This window comes from Danio rerio, chromosome 9 (genome assembly GCF_052040795.2).
Source record: "Danio rerio strain M-AB ecotype USA chromosome 9, GRCz13ab, whole genome shotgun sequence".
Classification (NCBI taxonomy): domain Eukaryota; kingdom Metazoa; phylum Chordata; class Actinopteri; order Cypriniformes; family Danionidae; genus Danio; species Danio rerio.
This window is the reverse complement of record NC_141029.1, coordinates 46065001-46088248: the sequence shown is the minus strand read 5'-3', so window position 1 is coordinate 46088248 and position 23248 is coordinate 46065001. Positions and strand designations below refer to the sequence as shown.

Genomic DNA, 23248 nt, shown 5'->3' with positions numbered 1-23248 from the left:
CACTCATAATGACAGGAGAAGTGTATCCTCCGTCAGTAACCCGACCCAGGGGGAGGGACTGCACCCATCTGTTCCAACACAGTGCGGGACGCCCCCCTCTCCACCCCTTTACCCACCTCCTCACACACACACACACAGACACAGACACACAGGACCCCGTACTATATGCACAGACAACCACACACACACACACTGAAGCACACACCAGGCGCCCCCTGCTTTTGGGAAGGGGACTCCACAATCTGTGCTCTAATGAATGAGTCTACCTGATTCCAGAAGCCATTTGAACAGTAATAGAATCCGTTTCCTGATGATTTGCTCCCGAGGGCAGAGGCTGAGAGCTCGAGGTGGTGCCATTAAACAACATTTTACCTAATAGAAATTAAATATCTCATTCCAGCCGCTCGCGAAGCAGAGCTTTGAGAATATCCATAATCGAATTAACTCAGGATAGACTTTGTGAGAGATGCACAGGCCGATATTTGCAAGAGAAGCACTTACAATGTGTGTAATGTGCTGCTATTCACTGGTAATCAAAAGTCTTGCAAGAAAAAAATGTGGCTTGTTGTATGTGGCCTTTTTAAAGAGATACTTCACTCAAAGATCAAAATGTACTCACCCTCCTCTTGTTCCAAATTTCTTGTTTTTTTCTGTTGAACACAAAAGAAGATATTTTGAAGAATGTTGTAAACCTGTAACCATTGGCTTCTATTGTAGGAAAAAAAGTATTTTGTTGGCTATAAAAAAACCTCTAGCCTAGTTTAGAGCAAGCATTATGTTTTTAGTGAGATTGTGTCATCGGTCCATAACAGACCTACTGTAGGCATGTAGGTCTATTATGTTTACTAAAAAAAGATATTTTATTTGAGTTTATCACCAAAACTATAAAAAAAAACTGTATTAAGCTTTAAAAAAAACAGCACCATATCGGGATCAGATCTGTAACATCGATACTCAGAATTTAGGTATTGGGATCGGATCAGTTTAAAAAAAAAATGGTATCAGTGCATCCCTAGTTTAACAGAAAAAAATGAAACTCAAACAGGTTTGTGACAAACAAAAGGCAAGTAAATTAATGTAGAATTTTCTGTTTTGGGTGAACTGTATCCCTTTAATGCAAGATGCTGCTGGTGACTAGGACATTCTACCAGAAATGTACATTTTCACTTATAAAAAATGTGACAGGGCCTGACTTAAGCTTGTCGTCCTCAAAAAAAAATCATACAAAATTAAACATAAAATCATACAATTCAATGATAGAAAGCATACTTGAGCACTGTTAGCTTCTCCATCAAATGATGCCATTTCAAAGCCTTCAAGGTGTGTTGCATGCATTTTATTTTAAATTTAATGCAAATGTTACAAGACTGACAGAAACATGGGGAAAAAAAAAAGTCCCCATGTATTTTATTCATAATTTCATGTTTTAAATCAGTTGACGTGAATAAAAACTTAGTCTTGCTATTTGTGAAGTTTTTTTTTTTTTTTTCAATGGCACAGTTTTAAGCATAACAAAACTATAAAAGCTGTAAATTTTTGGGCTAAGGACAAGGACAATAATAGGGTTTGTACATTTGTAAAGTGTTTTTAATAAAGAAAAAATCTGAGAACCAAATGAATGACAACTTCCTTTTAAGAACAACTCCCAGAAATCAACCATCAGTCCATTTTAGACATTTTGGGTTGAAATACTTTTTATTTACTGTATTTATGCTTTTTTATTTTTGTTTCAAGGACAGATCATGTACAATTCTGGTAAAAATGTCCCAACTCTTTCCATTACTCTACAATCCTGAAAATATGGTGACTATCCAGATGCTGAAAAAAAACCTTTTCATTATTTATTAGTAGAATAAAATTTATATAATCAGGCAAAATATGTGTGAACATACACTTTGCCACAATTTTACAGCTATTTAGTGGATGATTCAGTGGATGAGGATATTTACTGGAAAACGAACAGTAAAATACTACATCCATTCTTTACAGATCACTACTGTAGTATGTGCTGAATTGTGGGTAATTTCACAACTTCTACAGTAACCCAGTAAACAATTTTATGTTTAAAAGATGTCTAATAGACACCTAAACGTAGACAGCTTGGCTAAAACAAGGCTAAACTTGAGCTGTCAGTGAAAATCTACTAGACGTACAACAATAGCCCAAAACTAGACTAGGGACATACACCCAAAGCGCTTCACAATAATGAGAGGGGGTTTCTCCACACCACAAGAAGTGTGCTGCATCCACTTGACTGATGCGATGACAGCCACAGGACTGTTTATTTAATGACTAGTCTAGTTTTCTGTTCTAAGACGTCTACTAAAATGTCATTCACAGCCCAAATTTAGCCTCGTTTTAGCCAAGATGACCATGTTTAAAATGTCAACAAATAACAATAAAAGTACTGTAAAGTGGCATACTGTAAGATTGTGGTAAAACAATGTGGTAAAGAGCATTTTACCATAAAAGAACTTGCGGTAGGCGAGGCAGTGGCGCAGTAGGTAGTGCTGTCGCCTCACAGCAAGAAGGTTGCTGGGTCGCTGGTTCGAACCTCAGCTCAGTTGGCATTTCTGTGTGGAGTTTGCATGTTCTCCCTGCCTTCGCGTGGGTTTCCTCCGGGTGCTCCGGTTTCCCCCACAGTCCAAAGACATGCGGTACAGGTGAAATGGGTAGGCTAAATTGTCCGTTGTGTGTGAATGTGTGTGTGGATGTTTCCCAGAGATGGGTTGCGGCTGGAAGGACATCCGCTGCGTAAAATCTTGCTGGATAAGTTGGCGGTTTATTCTGCTGTGGCGACCCCGGATTAATAAAGGGACTAAGCCGACAAGAAAATGAATGAATGAGAACTTGCGGTAAGGCTATTTTAATGCAAAATGAAATTGCAGTAAAGCCCTGCTACTGTAAAACACATTTACAGGTAAGTTACTGTAAAAAGACAGTTGCAGTAACCAGCAAGTTACCGCAAAAATACAATAAAATGTCTAACATTGTCACGGGATATTGTAATTAAAATGAATTAACAAAAATAAAGTGTGATTAAGAAAGCACTTAAAGAGATAGTTCACTCAAAAATGATTATTTACTCACTATTTACTCTCCCTCAAGTGTCCAAAGCTTTATGAGATGTTTCTTCTGTTAAACACAAAAGAAGACATTATGAATAAAGCTGAAAACCTGTAACCATTGACGACTTCCATAGTATTTGTTGTTGTTTTTTGTTTACTATGGAAGTCAATGGTTACAGGTTTCCAACTGTATTCAAAACATCTTTTGTGCTTAACAGAAAAAAACAAACAAACTCATAGAGGTTTGAAACAAGTGTGCAATTATGTGCAAATTATGACAGAATTTCCTGTCACGTTATCCCTTTAGAAGTGTGTTTTAGTGTATTTTAAAATAATAAGGTCCAAAGTATGAAAATTGATCAAACACTCAAATTTAGGATTTATTGTGGTGCTCTGTTGATTTGGCACTGTTTGAAATGTTTGTTTTTTTAACTAAAATGAATAGTGGATGTTCAGCCAATGGGTGAGATGTGAGAAAAGGTGCCTGGGTTGTGGGTATGTTTGACAAGGTCAGAGCCACATGATACTTCAAGACCAATCTGATTTGCAAGTGCTCCCCCTACAGGTCAGCTTTGAGAAGAATCTGGAATAGCATACTTACATGCAGCTTGTAAATGTGCTCAGCCTAATGTGCATTCAAAGTATCATGCACAGAATTCAGAATCGTACAATGCAGTCCAAAATGAATTGGAAAATGATATATGCATTATTTGTTGCTAATGATAAATCAAGGATGAAATGTCTCAATTTTATATACAAAAAAAAAAAAAAACATTAACTGGAAGTAATCAAAGTAGTCATAGTAAATAACATCTATGTTAATGTTTCAAACAAGTTTCAAACGTCCCATTGTCAGCCAGCATAAGTAATATATGTATGCAAAAATTAAGTGACACATTTATTTTCACCTCTATGTAGAATACATTTAATAATATGTGAGCACACAAAATTGTATTATAATTTGTATGATTTTCACTTACAAACACGTCTTGCTGACAAATAGGTAAAACCTTAGTCTGAAGAATGACAGCAAAGTATAAAGATTTACAATTAATTAGTAATTAATTTTGAGTCTTAATATAATCTTTGAAAAAATTGAATATACAAATAAATCTAAAGATAATTAAACAGAAAACATTTTTATGAGTCAAATCAAAACTACATTTGAGTTTTAAGTCTTTGACTTATATGATCAGTAAGATGTTTTTGCTTTATCATTATTTTTTTTCTGTAACAATTGAATGCTTTTAGCCATCAGTGTCACATTAAACTGATCAAAGTTTTCTAACAACCACTCAGCAAATATTCAGCTTTCCACATAGGTATTAAGACGAAATATGATTTTCAGAATGATTTCTAAAGGATGACACTGAAGACTGGAGTGATAACGTACACACACATCACGTATGTTTCAGAAATATTTATTCATTTTCCTTTGGCTTAGTTCCTTGTTTATCAAGGGTCTCCACAGAGGTATGAACAACCAACTATTCCAGCATATATTTTACGCAGCGGATGCCTTTCTAGTCATAACCCAGTACTGGGAAACACCCATACACACACGCACTCCTACACTACAGCCAATTTAGGTCATCAAATTCACCAAGCCCATGTCTTTGGAATGTGGGGGAAACCAGAGCGAGAGAGAACGTGCAGACTTCACACAGAAATGCCAAATGGCCCAGCTAGGACTCAAACCAGCAACCTTCTTGCTGTGAGACAGAGGGCTAACCACTGAGCCACTGTACCGTCCTTTTTAGAAATATGAATAATTTAAAAAAAAACCTGATTTAAAATTTCACACACTGCTGTGCAGGTTCATCAGTAGTTGTAGAGCTGGTACCAGAGAAAGCCAGGCGTATCATAATGAGCAGACTCAGCACTTGCATCTCTGCGTGCATTGTGAAACAACAACAACAACACACACACACACACACACAAAAACATCCATCTGCAAGTGTCACATCAGCCTCGGTGAGCCCTTTGATGGGTGGTCACAGCTGGGACCCGCTCCGTGGTGGAGGTGCCCCAGAAAATGCTAAGTGGGGCACGGGAGCGCACAATGCCATCTGCGGCGTGCCAGCCCTCTTCCCCCCGCATTCACTGGCATTTCTTCATCAACACAGGCCAGAGGTTTCTGCAGCACCAGACCTGAATCCACAATTCTGCTGGATCAAGCCTACAGTACTGTATCCAACAGACTCTCTGCTGACCACATCTGACCCTCTTCTTTTTGACCTGCGACCCTAAAATAGGGAAGACCAAACAGCATGTAAAACTAGATCACAATAGTTTATAGTATATATTTTGACAAAGATATCAATGAGGATAATTCATAAATATCTACTGAGAGGCAAAAACTTTTCTGAGAGGCAAAAAAAGCATTATCTACACTATGAAATATTCTTAATGCCTTAAAGTTTTTAGTTAAATAAATAATTAAATAATTAGCTTATTTCGTTATCTCAACATCAATCAAACGGATTAAAAATATTACGTAAAACTTTGTAAAACTTAAAATTTAGTCGAAACCTGATTAACTTATTTTAAATATGTAAAGCAACAAAAATATATGTTGTCTTGTGTAACCCCGCCGGTCCTTTGCCACCCAACCCTCTCCGAGCTGGTTCCGAACCGGCAACCTTTCACATGGGAGTCGGTTGCTCTAACAAGGAGGCTAAAGACCATGGCCTCTAGCATCTGTCGCTAGAGCACCTTTAGAGGTCAGAAGAGTGAGGTTTAACTGCACAGCACTTACTAGGTGGGCTCCGTTACACTTGACTATAAGGCATTACAGTTTTTTCAGTGTATACAGTGCTTCCGGAAAGTTTTCATAGCACTTCACTTTTTCCACATTTTTTTTAGATTACAGCCTTATTTCTACAGTAAATGAATTAAATTAATTTCCTCACAAATCTACACACAATACCCCATAATAACAATCTGAAAAAAGATTTTTGGAAATTTTTGCAAATTTATTAAAAATAAAACACCTGAAAAGTCACATGTACATCAGTATTCACAGCCTTTGCTCAATACTTTGTTAATGCACCTTTGGCAGCAATTACATCCTCAAGTCTTTTTGAATATGATGCCACAAGCTTGGCACACTTGTCTTTGGGATTTTTTGCCCATTCCTCTTTGCAGTACCTCTCAAGCTCTATTAGGTTGGATTGGAAGCAATGCTGTACAACCATTTTCAGATCTCTCCAGAGATGTTTAATAGGATTTAGGTCTGGGCTGTGGCTGGGCCACTCAAGGACATTCACCGAGTTGTTAAGCAAGAGCACTCTGAAGCAGGTTTTCAATTAGGATGTCTCTGTACATTGCTGCATTCATCTTTCCCTCTATCCTGACTAGTCTTCCAGTTCCTAGTGCTGAAGAAACATCCTCACAGCATGATGCTGCCACCACCATGCTTCACTGTTGGGATGATATTAGCCTGGAGATGAGCGGTGCCTGGTTTTCTCCAAACGTAACGCCTGGCATTCACTCCAAAGAGTTAAATTTTAGTCTCATCAAACCTGAGAATTTTGTTTCTTATGGTCTGAGAGTCCTTCGCCACTCTGCCATACAGTGGATTGGTGCACAGTTGGTTGTCCTTCTGCAAGGTTCTCCTCTCTCCACAGAAGAATGCTGGAGCTCAGACAGAGTGACCATCAGGTTATTGATCACCTCCCTGACTAAGGCCCTTCTCCCCCGATCACTCAGCTTAGATGGCCGGGCAGCTCCAGGAAGAGTCCTGGTGGTTCCAAACATCTTCCACTTATGGATGATGGAGGCCACTGTGCTCATTGGAACTTTTTAAGTAGCAGATATTTTTCTGTAAACTTCCCCAGCCTTGTGCCTCGAGACAATCCTGTCTCAGAGGTCTACAGACAATTCCTTTGTCTTCATGCTTGCTTTGTGCTTTGACATGCACCGTCAACCCTGGGACCTTATATAGACAGGTGTTTGCCTTTTCAAATCATGTCCAATCAGCTGAATTTACCACAGTTCTACTCCAGTTAAGCTACTGAAACATCTCAAGAATGATCAGTGGAAACAAAATGTACCTGAGTTTAATTTAGCGCTTCACGGCAAAGGCTGTGAATACTTATGTATATGTGACTTTTCAGCTATATATATATATATAAATTTGCAACAATTTTAAAAAAAAATCCCTTTTTCACATTGTCATAATGGGGTGTTGTGTGTAGAGTTTTGGGGAAATAAATCAATTGAATTATTTTGGAATAAGGCTGAAACACAAAAATGTGGAAAAAGTGAAGCGCTATGAATACTTTTCGGATGCACTGTATTTTTACTTTTAAACAAAAAGTAGGGTGTTGAGAGGCCTATAAATAGAGTATTTTCAGTGCTGTAGGACAGTTAATGTGAAAATATTAATGTTTGGAAATAAATCATGTATCAAGACTTTAAGCATTTGGTGCTCTGTTGCACACCACTACCAACACAACAATATGAATATTAAGTCATCTTAAATTATTAAATAATTATTATTTACATTATTTTGAAGTGGCCACAATATCAGTAATGTGCATGTGCATTATCATGATAAATTCAATTATTGAATATCAGCATCTGTCTAAAATAATGCAAAGATAATCAAATGTTTATCAGCGTATAATAAAATTGTTTGCTTTCTTCCTTAATCTGTGAGATGAAGCCACATCATGAATTCATTAAATTATGAAGTTATTTCAAAACCTGATGTTATGAAGTGAATTTGGAATAGGAGTATGTCAGGAAATCTCTTTGTAAACATTCAAAGCTGTATCACACACTTGCTACTGTACTACCTTTATTCACTGCACGGACTGATTTTCCGTCTCGCTGTACAGCCCTGGATAAACCAGTACCAGATTGTAGAGTCAGATTCCAGATTGTAATCGTCATTATCGCAGCAAAACTAATTCTGATTGTTGGAATTTTTTTTGCAAATGATATCAAAGTTACGTCACTGCACTGTAATGTAAACTGCACAGCATATAGTGCACACTGGGGAAAGTCTTGACCTTGTTTTGTGCAGCCTGAGCAGGCCGAGGACAAGAACGGTTGCAACTCATATTCTTGATTAAAAATGCAAACAGCATGCAAGTATAAATTCTGCTTTACAGCCAGGACCATATGTTCGGCTTAAGCCATTTGCCAATGCCTGGAAAAGGGTACTAAAGGCAGTTTGGAGTGGTTTAAAAAAAAAGAAAACATTAACTCTTTCTTTTCCACAGTCACTGAGAGGAAGGGCCATGCTCTGTCCATTCTGAAAGACTGCAGCTTGGAAGACTATGATGGGTATGTACACTTCATAATTTGTACTGATGGTTAAACAACACCCACCCACCTACCTATACAAACTTGAAATAAAAATGTATACAAATTAAAGGGTTTAAATAAAAATGTTTATTAAATGCTGATTTTTTTTTGTTTGCCATACAGTACAAAAATAAAAATAATTAAAATAAAATATACATTAACAAACATCAAACAAAAAATAATTACTAAAACGTAAAACTTTTAGCCAAAAATATGAAAACTATGTGATAATAAAAACTGAAGTATTTAAAAAAAAAAGTAAAAGTGTGTACAAAACATTATAAGTTATATTAGTTATAATTATGTATGCACATTGACAAAATTAAACTAATTAAATTACTAACTAAAATAAATAAAAAATAGAAATTATAATTAACATTATAATTAACATTAAAATTATAATTAACTGAACACTATATTCATTTAGCTTAAACTAAAAACTGAAACATAGTAAAAAGTTGTAGACCTATATTCTGCAGTGGAAAATAATAAAAAAAATAAAAACAATGAAAAAATGCTTAAGATAAATAATAAGTATAAAATAATAAATTAGAGGGATGGATGGATGGAATTCAAAAAAAATTAAACTTTTGCTATCTTTCTGTGTTTTGTGAAGCCCATAGCTTTGTCATTTTGGGAGTTGTTTTATTATAGAAAATCAAAGTGCTGTTTTTCATATTGAAAGTGAATGATGCAATTACTGTCAAGCAAGATTAACAAATGCATTTCAGTCCCTTCTTCACAGAAAACTGCACAATAGTGCACACAATACATCATATGAGTTTTACTTCCACTGATACCAGGACACCAATCCTGACATTCCACTAAATAAGAGCAAAAACCAGTGATCTGTATTGTCCTTATTCTTCAATCGTTATTTGCGATTTTTTAAAAAAAAAAAGGTTGTCCACACTCGGTCCTGGAGGGCTGGTGTCCTGCAAAGTTTAGTTCCAATCCCAATCAGACACACCTGGGCTAGCTAATCAAGCTCTTACTAGGCTTTCTAGAAACATCCATGCAGCTGTGTTGAGGCAAGTTGGTGCTAAAATCTGCAGGACACCAGCCCTCCAGGACCGAGTTTGGATACCTTTTTTTTAATAAATACCGATTCAGTCGTCTATGGGAGAAATTACTACAAATAATAAACCACAGAGAACAGTCAAACTACTTGCTCTACAAACAAGTGTTTGCATGTCTATACAGACAAAGCAGAATTTTACTGTTACATTGTTTAGATTGTATTGGCATCATATGAATTTACTCAACATGTAATTTAAGTGGCTAAACAAACACCTAACTTTAACAAGTGATGTTTTGTAAACAAATGTTGGGAGGAGCACGCGCAGAAGTTTCAGTATCGAATACGTCATTGACAATTATTCTATTATCAAATCAGTTCTTGACCAAACCTCTATATATACCAAGGCTGTCTTACCTGCTTCAGCATCTCACAACTTTAGCATCCCTCCACCACCCCGACACCTCACCTCTTAAGCATTACATTCCCGGGGGAAGCGTTCTAGGGCCGGGATAAATACTTCGCTCGAATCCCAACTCCTCTCTGTTTCCTGATAAGGGGAATAACTCGAGTTGGGGTGTCTCCCTGAGCTCAGAGCCCACTCCCTGGACAGCACGCCAAAGACGCCTTATTCTTAAATGATTGCAAGTGTGAACTCTTGAAGTGAAGTTTATTCATAAACTGATTTCGAGAGGATCACATGCTTATGATTTATCACGGCCGGTCCCGTATTTGCTTATCACTATCTTCCAATCATATGAGCCCTAAGCTACTATAAATAACCACAGTTTTCAGCTCATTTTATCTACGTTTGGAAGAAACCCCCCTCCTCCCCTATTCTTCTCCTTTACCTCTAATTGGGCGGCACGGCGGCCCAGTGGTTAGCACTGCGAGCCCCACAGCAAGAACACTACCGGCCCTGGTCCCTTAGGGCCGGTGGGTGTTTCTGTGAGGAGTTTGTATGTTCTCCCCGTGTCCGCGTGGGTTTTCCCCGGGTTCTCCGGTTTCCTCCCACCATCCAAAGACATTCAACACGTATAACAATCAAGCATTTGTCTAACCCCTCTGTTCCCTTAGCTACCGCAGTTGAGGAGTTCTGAGATCCACCGAGCTCAGGCTCCCCTCTGGCTCTGCCAACGGGAGGAAGCCCCAGGCTCGAGGATCCCTTGAGCTCGGGGCTCTCTCCCGGGACAGCATGCCAAACAAGCTTTTATAAATCATCAGCTAAGTGTGAACTCTTGAAACAGCTATAAAACAAATCAGAAAAGGCTATATTTAAGCATGCTGAAAAATATGATTCTTTCTTATCAACCAAGTTATTGGGTTGCAAACAATTTATATGGGCTGAACTTAAATTAAGTTGAACAATACTAAATTTAATTAGTTTGTTTAAATTCACCCCATATAAATTGTTTGCATCCAGTTCCCTTAAATACAAAGATTTTTTTTTTCACTGAACATTGTAAAAAAATGGTTCCACACAATCGGTTTGTGTTGAAGTGGATTGAACATAAAACAATTAAGTTGTCCTTCCAAAAAACTCAATAATTTTTACCTCATTTTAAGTAAGTAGCAAATTTATTGAACTTGTTGAACAAAAAGCAAACCATTTTTTGAGTGTACGCATTCATAAAACATTTCTGTGATATGCTATCCATAATATAGGTAGTTTTTGCATCTGTTTTTTGCCCTTTAGTGGAATGTCAGGATTGCAGTCCTGGCAGAAACACATAAGCAAGACTAGCCCTTCATTTGAACGGTGTAGCGTCTCTTTAAAATTCCACTAAAGATGGCGTGGATTCAAAGCCAGATGACAGAGTAATCCCGCCTCTCTCTCTTGAGGTGACATTTAGTCTTAATAAATAAAGCAGGCCTAGTGTTCTGGACGGAGGGAGGAGAGGTGGATTTCTGCAAAATGAGTGATAATACTTTGATTGGAGCGGCTTGCCGCAGGGCCCAGTGCGCGGCTCTCCGGTAGATCAGGTCTCTCCGGTGCGGCTCGGCAGGTGGCTCCTTAATTACCTGTTCTGGAAGCAGTGATGAAGTACCGCCATCCAGCCGACCGCGGGCGCGGGGCATCGCTCGGTCTCTCTCCGCGTGCTCCAGTACTTCTCACAATTAGCTCCTCTTAAATATCTCCGGCCCCGGCTTAACGCTCATCCGTTACCGCCGCCCCACTGCTCGGCTGCATCCTCTGGGCTCGGCGGGAGGCTCGTGCTGGGTCTGGCGCGGTGCTCTTTGATTAAAAACACAGCGTGCGGGTTCACGGCTGTGACAAAGGGACAAGGGCACGCGCCGAGCGGAGAACACGTTCACGGTGAACGGTGATTAATCTGGGCTACATATGAAGGTGGGAATTAAGAGCGGCGGCGTTCTTGAGAATCTACAAATAAAGAGATCAGATCAGACTGATGAACTTCATAGGAACATGATGTGTGACCCGCGACCACAAAAGCATTCATAGGGGTCACATTTTTTGGAACTAATATGTAGCGCGGTTAATGCATAGATTGTTACAGAACAGACCTGTAGCCAGCCTGGACAAATGGGGTATTTTTATTTTATTTTTTGTCTCAAAATGTGTACCTTTTTGCCGTTATTTGCCTATTTTTTAATTTACTTATGAAATTTAAATACTGCATTTGCATTAGTGACATTTAAGCACCTCTTTAGATGGATTAGCTTGTTGGGTGGTCATAATAAATCACAGTTTTTGATGTACCAAAAATATTTCCTAAAGATTTAGAATAAAGAAATATACCCCCCCCCCCCCCCCCAAAAAAAAAAAAAAAAACCAAACTTGTTTTTAAAATCAAAACTTATTACAAATTATTAGGAAAAAACAGGAATTTGTTAATATTTTAAATTAAAAACTGGCCAGAACATTCAACTTTCCTCAGTCAGAATTTGAATTATTAAAATAAATAAATAAAACAGTAATAATATTAGAGCTTTAAACTATTTTATAGGCTGTCTTGTCAAAAAGTACATTTGAAAATTCCTGGATAACAACATTAGCCAAATTAGTATTTAAATTCATTTTAATATTTGCTGCTTTTATTGTTTTTTTTTGTTTGTTTTTTGTTTTTTTGTTTCAAGAACAATGTCTAAAAATTAGAATAAATGTTATTTGTTTTCTCGGTCACACTTTATTTTGATGGTCCGTTTCAGTTACATTGCATCTAAATGCTAACTATCTCATTAGATTATAAGACTGTTAGGTTGGGGTTAGGGTTCATGTATGTTGACATGTACTTGCAAAGTTTCTTATAGTCAGTTAAATGTCTGTTGAAGGAGCAGTATCAGCAGATGATAAGCAGACAGTCTACTAATACTCAGATGGACCATCAAAATAAAGTGTTATCATTTTCTCTATTTAAAAACCAAAGGTCAGTAGTAAAAGATGACTTCACTTCACTCAAATTGTATGTATTCTTGCACAGCTGGATGTTGAACTCATGAAAATAATTAATATTTGTTTGCATTGGCCAAAACTGATTAGTTGAAGTCACCACAGCCAACAGCGGATTCTGCTTGGTCTTAAAGCTTTTAATTTTATGATGGCATAGCAAACAAAATAGGACAAATGAACTCATGTACAAGACAATTCTGGACCTTTGTTAGTGATGGGTGGGTATTTCAAACTCCACCAAGTGCTCCTGTTTCCCCTACCAAAGACATGCGCTATAGGTGAATTGCAAGGTAAACTGTCTGTAGTGTGTGTGTGAATGAGTGTCCATGGATGTTTCCCAGTGATGGGTTGCAGCTTGGAGGGCATCTGCTGCGTAAAACATATGCTGAATATGTTGGCGGTTCATTCTGCTGTGATGACCCCAGACTGATAAAGGGACTAAGCCGAAAAAAAAGTAAATGGTGAATGAATGAATGTTACCAAAAGAAAATTTACTGTTAACAATGATTGTTCTTTATTGGCATCAATGGTTCTATCGAGAAACATTCCAAGGTACATTTTCATCATGAAAAAAAAGTGTTTTAGTGATGGAAAAGTTATTTGTAATCAAAGTTATTAGACTATGAAAAGGGTTATTTGTAAAACATTTCACTGAAAGGTTTTTAGGAAAATAAAAAAGTTTTTTTTTATGGCATGAGAGGAAAAAGCTTTGTTTCTTCCTGTCACTTTTTTGAAGAGTGTATAAATATAGTTGCAATTAGCGTAACAAGATGCATTGTGACAAGACGTAACAACACAAACAAATAAATAGAAAAAGACACTGAACAGACGTATGGTATACAATTGAATATGTGGTAAGTAGCCTACAGTTTAAAAAAAAGTGGGAGCAGATTTTATGCTTTTATAATTTTGGAGCAGCATTAATATTTAGTTTTATTGACCTGAAGCCATTTTTGCATTTATGCCAGACTTATCTTCTGCTTTGCGTCCATTAAAATATTGAAAAAAAAAAAGAAAAAGAAAGTGAAAAATAATGAAGTGTTTAATTTTCTTTACCATCTAAAAAAAAGGGGAAAAACAAAACAGAAAATATTATTAAAATATTTATTATGACTGAAAATGCTTTAACTCCTTAATGTTAAAATGAAGTGCGCTCACCAAGGCTGCATTTGTAATCCAAAATACGTAATACTTTCAAATATTATTATAACTTTAAATAATTGTTTTCTATTTTGGGCAAGGCAGTGGCACAGTAGGTAGTGCTGTTGCCTCACAGCAAGAAGGTCGCTGGTTTGAGCTTCGGCTGGGTCAGTTGGCATTTCTGTGTGGAGTTTGCATGTTCCCCCTGCGTTCGCGTGGGTTTCCTACGGGTGCTCCGATTTCCCCCACAATCCACAGACATGCTGTAATGGTGAATTGGGTCGGCTAAATTGTCCGTAGTGTATGAGTGTGAACGAGTGTGTGTGTGTGGATGTGGAGATGGGTTGCGGCTGGAAGGGCATCCGCTGCGTAAAAACATGCTGAATAAGTTGAATAAGCTGAATGGATTAATGAAAGGACTACAAGAAAATGAATGAATTAATGTTTTCTATTTTAATATGTTTTAAAAGCAGTTGTGTTGGTCAAATCAGCTTGTGAAAATGTCAAACAAATTAGGAGTAAACAAAAGTGTATTCAAATGCATTTAAATGTTATTTTAAAATATAGGAACAACTGATTCACAGACTCGCAAAAATTGTATACTCTGAGTTGCCTAATAATAAGTAAATAAGTAAATAATAAGTAAGTTATAATTCTAATGTACCATGACTATAATAAAACATTATATATAATTTACATGTACACTAAAAATGATATTATCAAATAGCCATGAAAGCATGTTTTTAGTTCATTGTAACAAAATAAGTTAATCATGTTCTAACTTAATTGTACAAGTTACGCAAGCAGTTTTAAGACCGTTTAACATAATAAAAAGTTCAATATAATCAAAGGTGAATTTGATTCAGCTTAAAAATTTAATGCAACAAGGATTCTTTTTTGTGTTGTCATAACTAAATGGCATTTAAAATACATTTTTTCATAAATAAAAAGCAAAAGCCTTAATATCAAACACATCTAAAAAAGAAAAGTGAAAAATTAACCATTTTCAAAAGTTTGAATGCATGTTTTATTACAAAGAATGTACATATTTATTAGTTAACGATACATGCCACTGAAAAAAAGCCGTTACTAAACTACACAATATGTCACTAAATATACAGTAATTCATCTAATGAGCTCATATTTAGATTAGAGAAGAGACTAAACCTACTGTATAATCTGGAATGAGAGAAATTATTTTAATATCAAAAAGAGGCATCTTACATCATATCTCTGCACTTAAGCTAATCAATTTGATTAGAGATAATAGATTATTCCTCCTCCTGTATATTGCGGCAGTAATTCTGCAGACCTAACACTGAGGATAATGTCTGTGTGCAATCTCGACATCAGTCATGATCGGTCTGCATATTCCAATTTCACAAAGCTTATTCTTTAGCCTGGATTATAGAAATGATGCTCTGATGATTTTGTTGAAATTTAATTTTCGGCATGACAAATCACTGAGGGTATCTAAGCTACTTAACCCGACGACGAACAAAAAAAGAGAAAAAATGATCACTCTTTCTGTTGTTTGCTAAACAGGATAATCTTCAAGCAGGGAATCTGTGTCAGTACTATTGTTACAGCCTCATGGGGCACATTTCAATTGCATGATGTGCACAGAGATGCACACAACAAATGAAAACTGCCATTATTTTTAAAAAAGAAACATTTCTAATTAAATGAATATAATGAAAAAAAAATATAGATAGATAGATAGATAGATAGATAGATAGATAGATAGATAGATAGATAGATAGATAGATAGATAGATAGATAGATAGATAGATAGATAGATAGATAGATAGATAGATAGATAGATAGATAGATAGATAGATAGATAGATAGATAGATAGATAGATAGATAGATAGATAGATAGATAGATAGATAGATAGATAGATAGATAGAACTGGAAATATTCCTCAGAAATTTTGGTCCATATTACATGATAGCATCGCGCAGTTGCTGCAGATTTGTCATCTGGCCATTCTCCTCTGACTTCTCAAGGTATTTGCGTCCACAAAACATGCCGCTCACTGGATATTTAATCTTTTTTTCGGACCATTCTCTGTAAACCCTAGAGATGGTTGTAAATGTAAATACCAGTAGATCAGCAGTTTTTGAAATACTCAGACCAGCCCGTCTGGCACCAACAACCATGCCATGTTCAAAGTTACTGAAAAAATGGCTGAAGGTCATGTGACCATCAGGAAGAATGCAGCATTGAGTTTCTGCCATGTGATTGGCTGATGAGAATTTCGCTTTAACGAGCAGTTGGACAGGTTCACCTTATAAAGTGGCCGATGAGTGTATATACATTTAATTTATCATTAATACATAAAATACTGGGCTGAAATTTACCAACATTCTGTATTTATTTGACCAAAAACCAACGTTAAATAATTGTTTATAGATTTTTTTTCGGACTTTTTTTTTATGACTCTTATTATATATATATATATATATATATATATATATATATATATATATATATATATATATATATATATATATATATATATATATATATATATATATTTTTTTTTTTTTTTTTCAACTTAAACGAAAATAGAAAAAATTTAAACCTAAATTAAAATAGTAAATAAAAAGATTACTTAAAACTTAGTGCTAATGATAACATTTTTTTTAATAAATAAAATTGAATTGTAAAAAATGTAATTGCCACCTAAACCATTTTAATATCAACTTTTAAATCAGTTTTTTTATAAAAATATAAATTTATTTTTTTTAAATCAGATTTTATCTTTCTATTCCAATTTGTTGGTAAAGCACAAATGTTTAAACGATGGCTGTAATAAGGTTAACACTGCTTTAACTGTGGTTTTAATATTCATGGTAAACCCTAGAGATGGTTGTGCATGAAAAACCCAGTATATCAGCGGTTTCTATAACACTCAGACCAGCCTGTTTGGCACCAACAACTATGCCACATTCAAAGTCACTTAAATCACCTTTCTTCCCCATTCTAATGCTCGGTTCAATATATATATATATATATATATATTAAAATAATGGGTTTAAATTAACCAAAATTTTGCATATACTAGGCCTAAAACCAAAGGTGAAAATGAGGTTTTATTGATTATAATTTTTTTTTTTTGTATTGATAGACTTTTTAATTAGGAAACATAACATACCTAAATGGCAAAATTAAAATATATATAAAGTTATTTAAAATTCAGTGTAAATAATTGAAATGTATTTAATGATTAAGTTCTAAAATTGTATTCCCAAACAGGGCATTTATATTTCAATTTTTAAATAAATTATATATATATAATATATATATAATATATATATATATATATATATATATATATATATATATATATATATATATATATTTTTTTTTTTTTTTTTTTTAATCAGAATTATGTTTCTATTCCAATTTGTTCCAATGTTTGTTTTTAAATGTTCATGTTAAATAACATTTTATTGCAGTTTTAGTTATTTAGTTACAAATGCAGTCTGTACAGTAAACAAGTGAAAGTCAGTTAAGTGAAGTATTTTTGCTCATCACAATAACACTGACTTTAAAACATCAGTAAACCTCAGTAGGCTTTTCAAAGTGCTAAAAAATCCACTGCTCCTGATTTTACATTAAATAGCTGACAGCTTGTCGAGAATGATCCGTAGGGTGTTTTATTAGAAAGAAATGTTAAAACACCATCAACACCTCAGCGAAAGCAAAAGAAAGGATACTTTCATAATTCCACTTTTTTCCTTCATTTTTCTCCTGTCAAAGAAAACGTGTTATCGCGCTCTAAACTCAGTCCCCTGTCCTCAATCCTCTGAACTCCATTAATTAACCTCTGAAGAATTAATTCCACAAAGGTAATACTAATCACACGTTTTTCATTAATAGATCATCACTCATTAATTACTCCAGCGACTGATGCTTCCTCCAGTTTAAATGGAACGGTGCTATTTCAGTTACGTCTCTCATGAAGTCACGGCATGTGCCACACAAAATAGACGTTAAAGTGATGGCACGTCAGCCACGGATGCAATTATTCACCTCACACATTTATGCTAATTATCAGCACTCTGAATGTAAAGAGCTTATTTGTGCAATTTTTACTGCCATCACATTGACTGCTGATAGACAGCAAGTGAGATAAGTGCCACAATATGAGACGTAGGGGAATGTCACGAAGTTTGTCAGGTTATTTTTACATTACTTTGTTATACTGTCAGCTCACAGAGACTCTTCATGAGAGTTGAAAATAAGACATTGCTAGAGTCTCTTATAAACATATTTATTCAGACAGATTGCTAGTACTGGGTTGGTTGGACCTCCCTTTGCCTTCATAACTAGCTTATTTTATTTGTATTTTTTGTGACATACACTACCTGACAAAAGTCTTGTCGCCTATCCAAGTTTTAGCAACAACAAATAAAAGCTTCACTTCTAGTTGATCATTTGGTACCGAAATAAAATATGATCATGCCTTGATTTTTAATTATTTAATTAGGACAGTAAGGTCTGGCTTTACTTAGACGAAAGTCACTTAACAGAAATAATGTACAGTATAGAATATAAAGTCATGGTGCAGTGGATAAACAATTAATATTGTGTATGACTCCCATGAGCTTGGAGGACTGCATCTATGTCTTAATAACTTATTAATAAAGTCATCTGGAATGGCAAAGAAAGCGTTTTTGCAGGACTCACAGAGTTCATCAAGATTCTTTGGATCCATCTTCAATGCCTCCTCCATCTTTTTCCATACATGCTCAATAATGTTTATATCTGGTGACTGGGCTGGCCAATCCTGAAGCACCTTGACCTGTTTTCAGGAACTTTAATGTGGAGGCTGAAGTAAGATAATGAGCACCATCATGCTGAAGAATTTGCTCTCTCCTGTGGTTTGTAATGTAATGGGCACCACAAATGTCTTGATCCTCAGGCTGTAGATGTTGCCACCACTTTGCAGATATCTTGCATGCCCCCATACTGAATGTAACCCTAAACCATGATTTTTCCTTCACCAAACTTGACTGAATTCTGTGAGAATCTTGGGTCCATGAGGGTTTCAACAGGTCTTCTGCAGTATTTGTGATGATTGGGATGCAGTTCAAGAGATGATTCATCTGAAAAAAATCTACCCTCTGCCACTTTTCCAAATAATCAACTAGGAGTTATTATGTTTTGCTCTTACAGCTGGGATCGACAGCAAGATTTTTGTCAGATTGTGTAGAGTTCATTCAATAAGCTGCTAGAAAATTACTCAAAGATTTTGGTCCACTTTATGGGCTTTCACACTGGGTTGTTGTAATAAAAACTTAGTTATAGGAGCTAGCCACAATTCCTGCACCGATACATTTAAAACATATGATTCGATTCATGCCTTCTGATTGGTTTTCAGGACATAGCAGCATTTGCTGTCAAAGGCAAGTGGCGTTTAGCAGCTTTTGCCAACCAAACTGTTATTTCTGAATGCGCTGACACTGGGATTTGAATGATTTGAAGTAAATCTATTTGTTGAACATATACTACGTGCCTAAAGCATTCACTCAGTGTCATTAAAATTATGCGCAGCGATGCTACTTTGAATGAGTCCAATTTACTAAACATTAAACGCCAACTATGTTTCACGAAAGATGAAGTTAAGATGCCATTCTTTTATTCCACATGGATGCTATGAGGATAAACAAAAGACCAAGACCATAAGTATGGTGAGAATAAATGAATGACAGCTTCTAAAATTGTCTGAGGGACATCTCCTTTTTGCCTAGTTGACCTACTTTGTGTTTTATTTGCTAATTTAAGCAATTTTTAAAAGATAAATATAATGTATAAAATTATATTATGTATATTACTTTGTAATACCTATACATCTGATAAGCTTTTTATATTAATGGACAATGCACAGATATTGATCTTTCACAATGCTTTAACACTACATTATTTGAATCTACCAAGCTTAGCTTGCAATGTTTACATTGTTCTACTTGCATCTAAATCCCAAATATCAGATCATAGCAGAATGAACCGCCACTTACTTGACAGATTTCTGTATTTTTCATTTTAGGTGGTTTATGTAATGTGTTTTATGTTTGGTAAACTAATTTGTAATTGCATCTTTGGTAATTTTCAACTAATTACACTGTCTTGTCCTGACATGTTGATTTAGAGGGTTTTGCAAAAAGAAGCACAAGTGGATTTAGCTGGTTTTGATGCAAAAGAAAATTAACTAAAAAACAAAGAATTGTCTAAAGTAACATTTTCGAAAAAAAAAAAAAAAGTATTTTATTTAATAGCTAATATCCTTATCATTATCAGTAAAATGAATTTCTGAACCTATTTATAGGAGCCTGATAAAAAATGCTCACTTACAAGAAAAGAAGTCTGACGGATTTAGAAGGTTTTGCATCTGACCTGTTTATTTGTTGTACTTTCCCATTCACTGCGCTCTGAGTTTGTCCAACTATGACGACTTCCATTGCTGAGAGACCCTGAAATGTGAAAAGGGTCCATTAAAAATGAAACAATGCCTGCTTTAAGGGTCTAAAAGCATAAAAAACTCTCAAATCTTTGAGTTCATAGTCTGTTGATCTTGCAACTGCTTTAGCACTGAGATGCCTGTTTGGGAATGCATGCAACACTTTAACACTAAACCCTGGTTAATGTGAAATGAGGCTCATCTTGACCCATCCATCATCAGCATAAAGCTGTGCATTGTGTGTGCGTGTGTTTGGTGAGGCCTCTAGGTTGAGGCTTTGACCTCTGCAGATGAAGATAAGGCACAGTCTCTGACACCTGCAGAACGGTTTGAACACTGACCCACTCCATGAGAGGTGAATAGGTGAACTCAGATGTATCGCTTAATATTTACTATCCCGATTTGGCAGATTCGCAGCGTCCTTCGAGGCTTAACATATATGGCGGATCAAAACATTGCAGGCAGATTTATCCCAAACACCTGCGACTGCAAGGTCACAGAACTCATTTTGTGAGTGGCATGACTACTTGCTTATTAGTGGCGGCCGTGTCCGCTAAACAAATCTATTTGTGAGATTGTACAGTATTGCTAAAGGGCATTTCTGAATTAAATGTAATCAGCTTTACTGGGCTGTGTTCATTTATTAGTAATGTGCTTAAAGCAGATTAGTGGGCTCAGCCGTTTTTAATGATTTATTTTGCTGCTGAGATCTGACAGATTTTCCGCTATTCTTGAAAAAAAAAGGACATTTCCCAATTAGAATACATGCCTCCCGCTCAACACTTCCATGGTTTAATCTATTGTTCGGTGGGAATTATCATTTTCATTAATTGAAATGGATTCCTCTAATAAAGATTTGCCAGGAATTTTTAATCATATTTAACCTTTATAATCATTTAATATCTGGATGCTATTTAGGGGGAAGGTCTGGTATTTAAAAAAAAATCTGTCAGAAGATGACATTTTTAACAAAATCTATATTGACTATGCAACCTTTTTATTAGAGTGTAAAAGAAGGATTAAATGTTTGCATGCATGTATCATGTTATTACTGTTATTAGCCTTTTTATAGTAAAAGAGAGACATTCGTTTAATTGTTAAAACATGAATAACTCCTATAGTGCACCTCTTTTAAATTTATATTTTAATAGGAAACTTTACAATATTAAATTTGTGCATATACATTAGATTAGTCAGTACTGAAGCCAAATCTGGAGCTTATCAAACAAAATAACTTACTATAACGGTCCAAAACACTAGTACACTTAAAAACACTAGTACATAAAAAAAATAGGAAAATTTGAATTTAATTAATTTGAAAGAAATTGCAATTTAGTTAAAATTTTGTAGGCTGTAATTTTTTTCCCTAACATTTTGCTTGAATTTAATTGTATTATCTTTCAGTTTTTAAATAGTTTTGTTTAAATGCACCTAAATACATTGCCTATATTCACTGAGAAACAGAGAAAAATATTTATTTTAAAAATGCCATGTACTCAATGCTGAACACTGTAAATAAATATACACAGTTGAAGTCAGAATTATTAGCCCCCGTTTACTTTTTCCACCAATTTCTGTTTAATGGAAAGAGGATTTTTTCAACACATTTCTAACCATAATAGTTTTAATAACTCATTTCTAATAGCTGGTTTATTTTATCTTTGCCATGATGACAGGAAATAATACTTTACTAGATATTTTTCGAGACACTTCAATACAGTGACAATATACTAACGTGATATTTAAAGGCTGAACTAAGTTAATCAGGTTAACTAGGCAGGTTAGGGCAATTAGCCAAGTTATTGTATACAGATGGTTTGTTTTGGAGACTATTAAAAATATATAGCTTAAAGGGGCTAATAATTTTTAAAATAATTTAAAACTGCTTTTACCCTAGTCTAAATAAAGAAATATGACTTTCTTCTAAAGAAAAATTATTATCAGACATATATGTATACAGTATACTATGAAAATTTCCTTGCTCTGTTAAACATCATTTGGGGGGAAAAAAAAATCAAAGAGGGGCTAATAATTCTGACTTTAACTGTATATAATTAAAAACATGGGTATATAAACTGGTGGGATTCTTGTGAAAATGAAGCATTATTATGTTTACCACTAATGTATTAATAAAACAAAATAATAATTATTTGAAATATAAAAATGCACACAATAAAGTACTTTGATAGTAATAAAATACAATAATACATTACTAAATAATAATACAGCGATAATAAAATGTTTAATATTTATGATCAATTTTTATAACTATATGTACATACAGTCGAAGTCAGAAATATTAGCTCGTCTGTTTATTTTGTTTCATAAATTTCTGTTTAACAGAAAGAAGATTTCTTCAACACATTTCTAAACATAATAGTTTTAATAACTCATTTCTAATAATTTTTTATTTTTATTTTATCTTTGCCATGATGACAGTAAATAATATTTGACTAGATATTTTTCAAGACACTTCTATACAGTGTAAAGTGACATTTAAAGGCTTAACTAGGTTAAATTAGGGTGGTTAGGTTAATTTGGCAAGTTATTGTGAACGATGGTTTGTTCTAGACAAAAAAATTAAAGCTTAAAGGGGCTAATAATTTTGACCTTAAAATGGGTTTTTAAAAAGTTTAAAACTGCTTTTATTCTACCCAAAATAAAACAAATAAGACTTTCTCCAGAAGAAAAAATATTATCAGACATACTGTGAAAATTTCCTTGCTCTGTTCAACATCATTCGTCAAAAACAATTAATAAATAAAAATAAGGGGGGCTAATAATTCTGACTTTAACTATATGTTATTTATACTTCATGTATGT

At 35.0% G+C, this 23248-nt stretch overlaps 1 protein-coding gene and 2 long non-coding RNA genes across 3 annotated transcripts in view; 1 reads left to right on the top strand and 2 right to left on the bottom strand.

The window, feature by feature from the left end:
- Positions 1-23248, top strand: part of cerkl (CERK like autophagy regulator) — a 195866-nt gene that overhangs the window by 73525 nt on the left and 99093 nt on the right. The window contains exon 4 of the mRNA NM_001089474.1: positions 8300-8363. Coding sequence (NP_001082943.1) covers positions 8300-8363 — 64 coding nt within the window. The remainder of the gene's footprint in view (positions 1-8299; positions 8364-23248) is intronic.
- Positions 1757-11721, bottom strand: LOC141376196 (uncharacterized). The gene is made up of 2 exons (XR_015499882.1): positions 11425-11721; positions 1757-5314 (listed from the first exon to the last, which is right to left on the bottom strand). It is a non-coding gene; the product is annotated as an uncharacterized LOC141376196 (long non-coding RNA).
- The window catches only part of LOC147835395 (uncharacterized), a 66492-nt gene continuing 63594 nt past the window's right edge, over positions 20351-23248 (bottom strand). The window contains exon 4 of the long non-coding RNA XR_015499865.2: positions 20351-20438. This is a non-coding gene — a long non-coding RNA (uncharacterized LOC147835395). The remainder of the gene's footprint in view (positions 20439-23248) is intronic.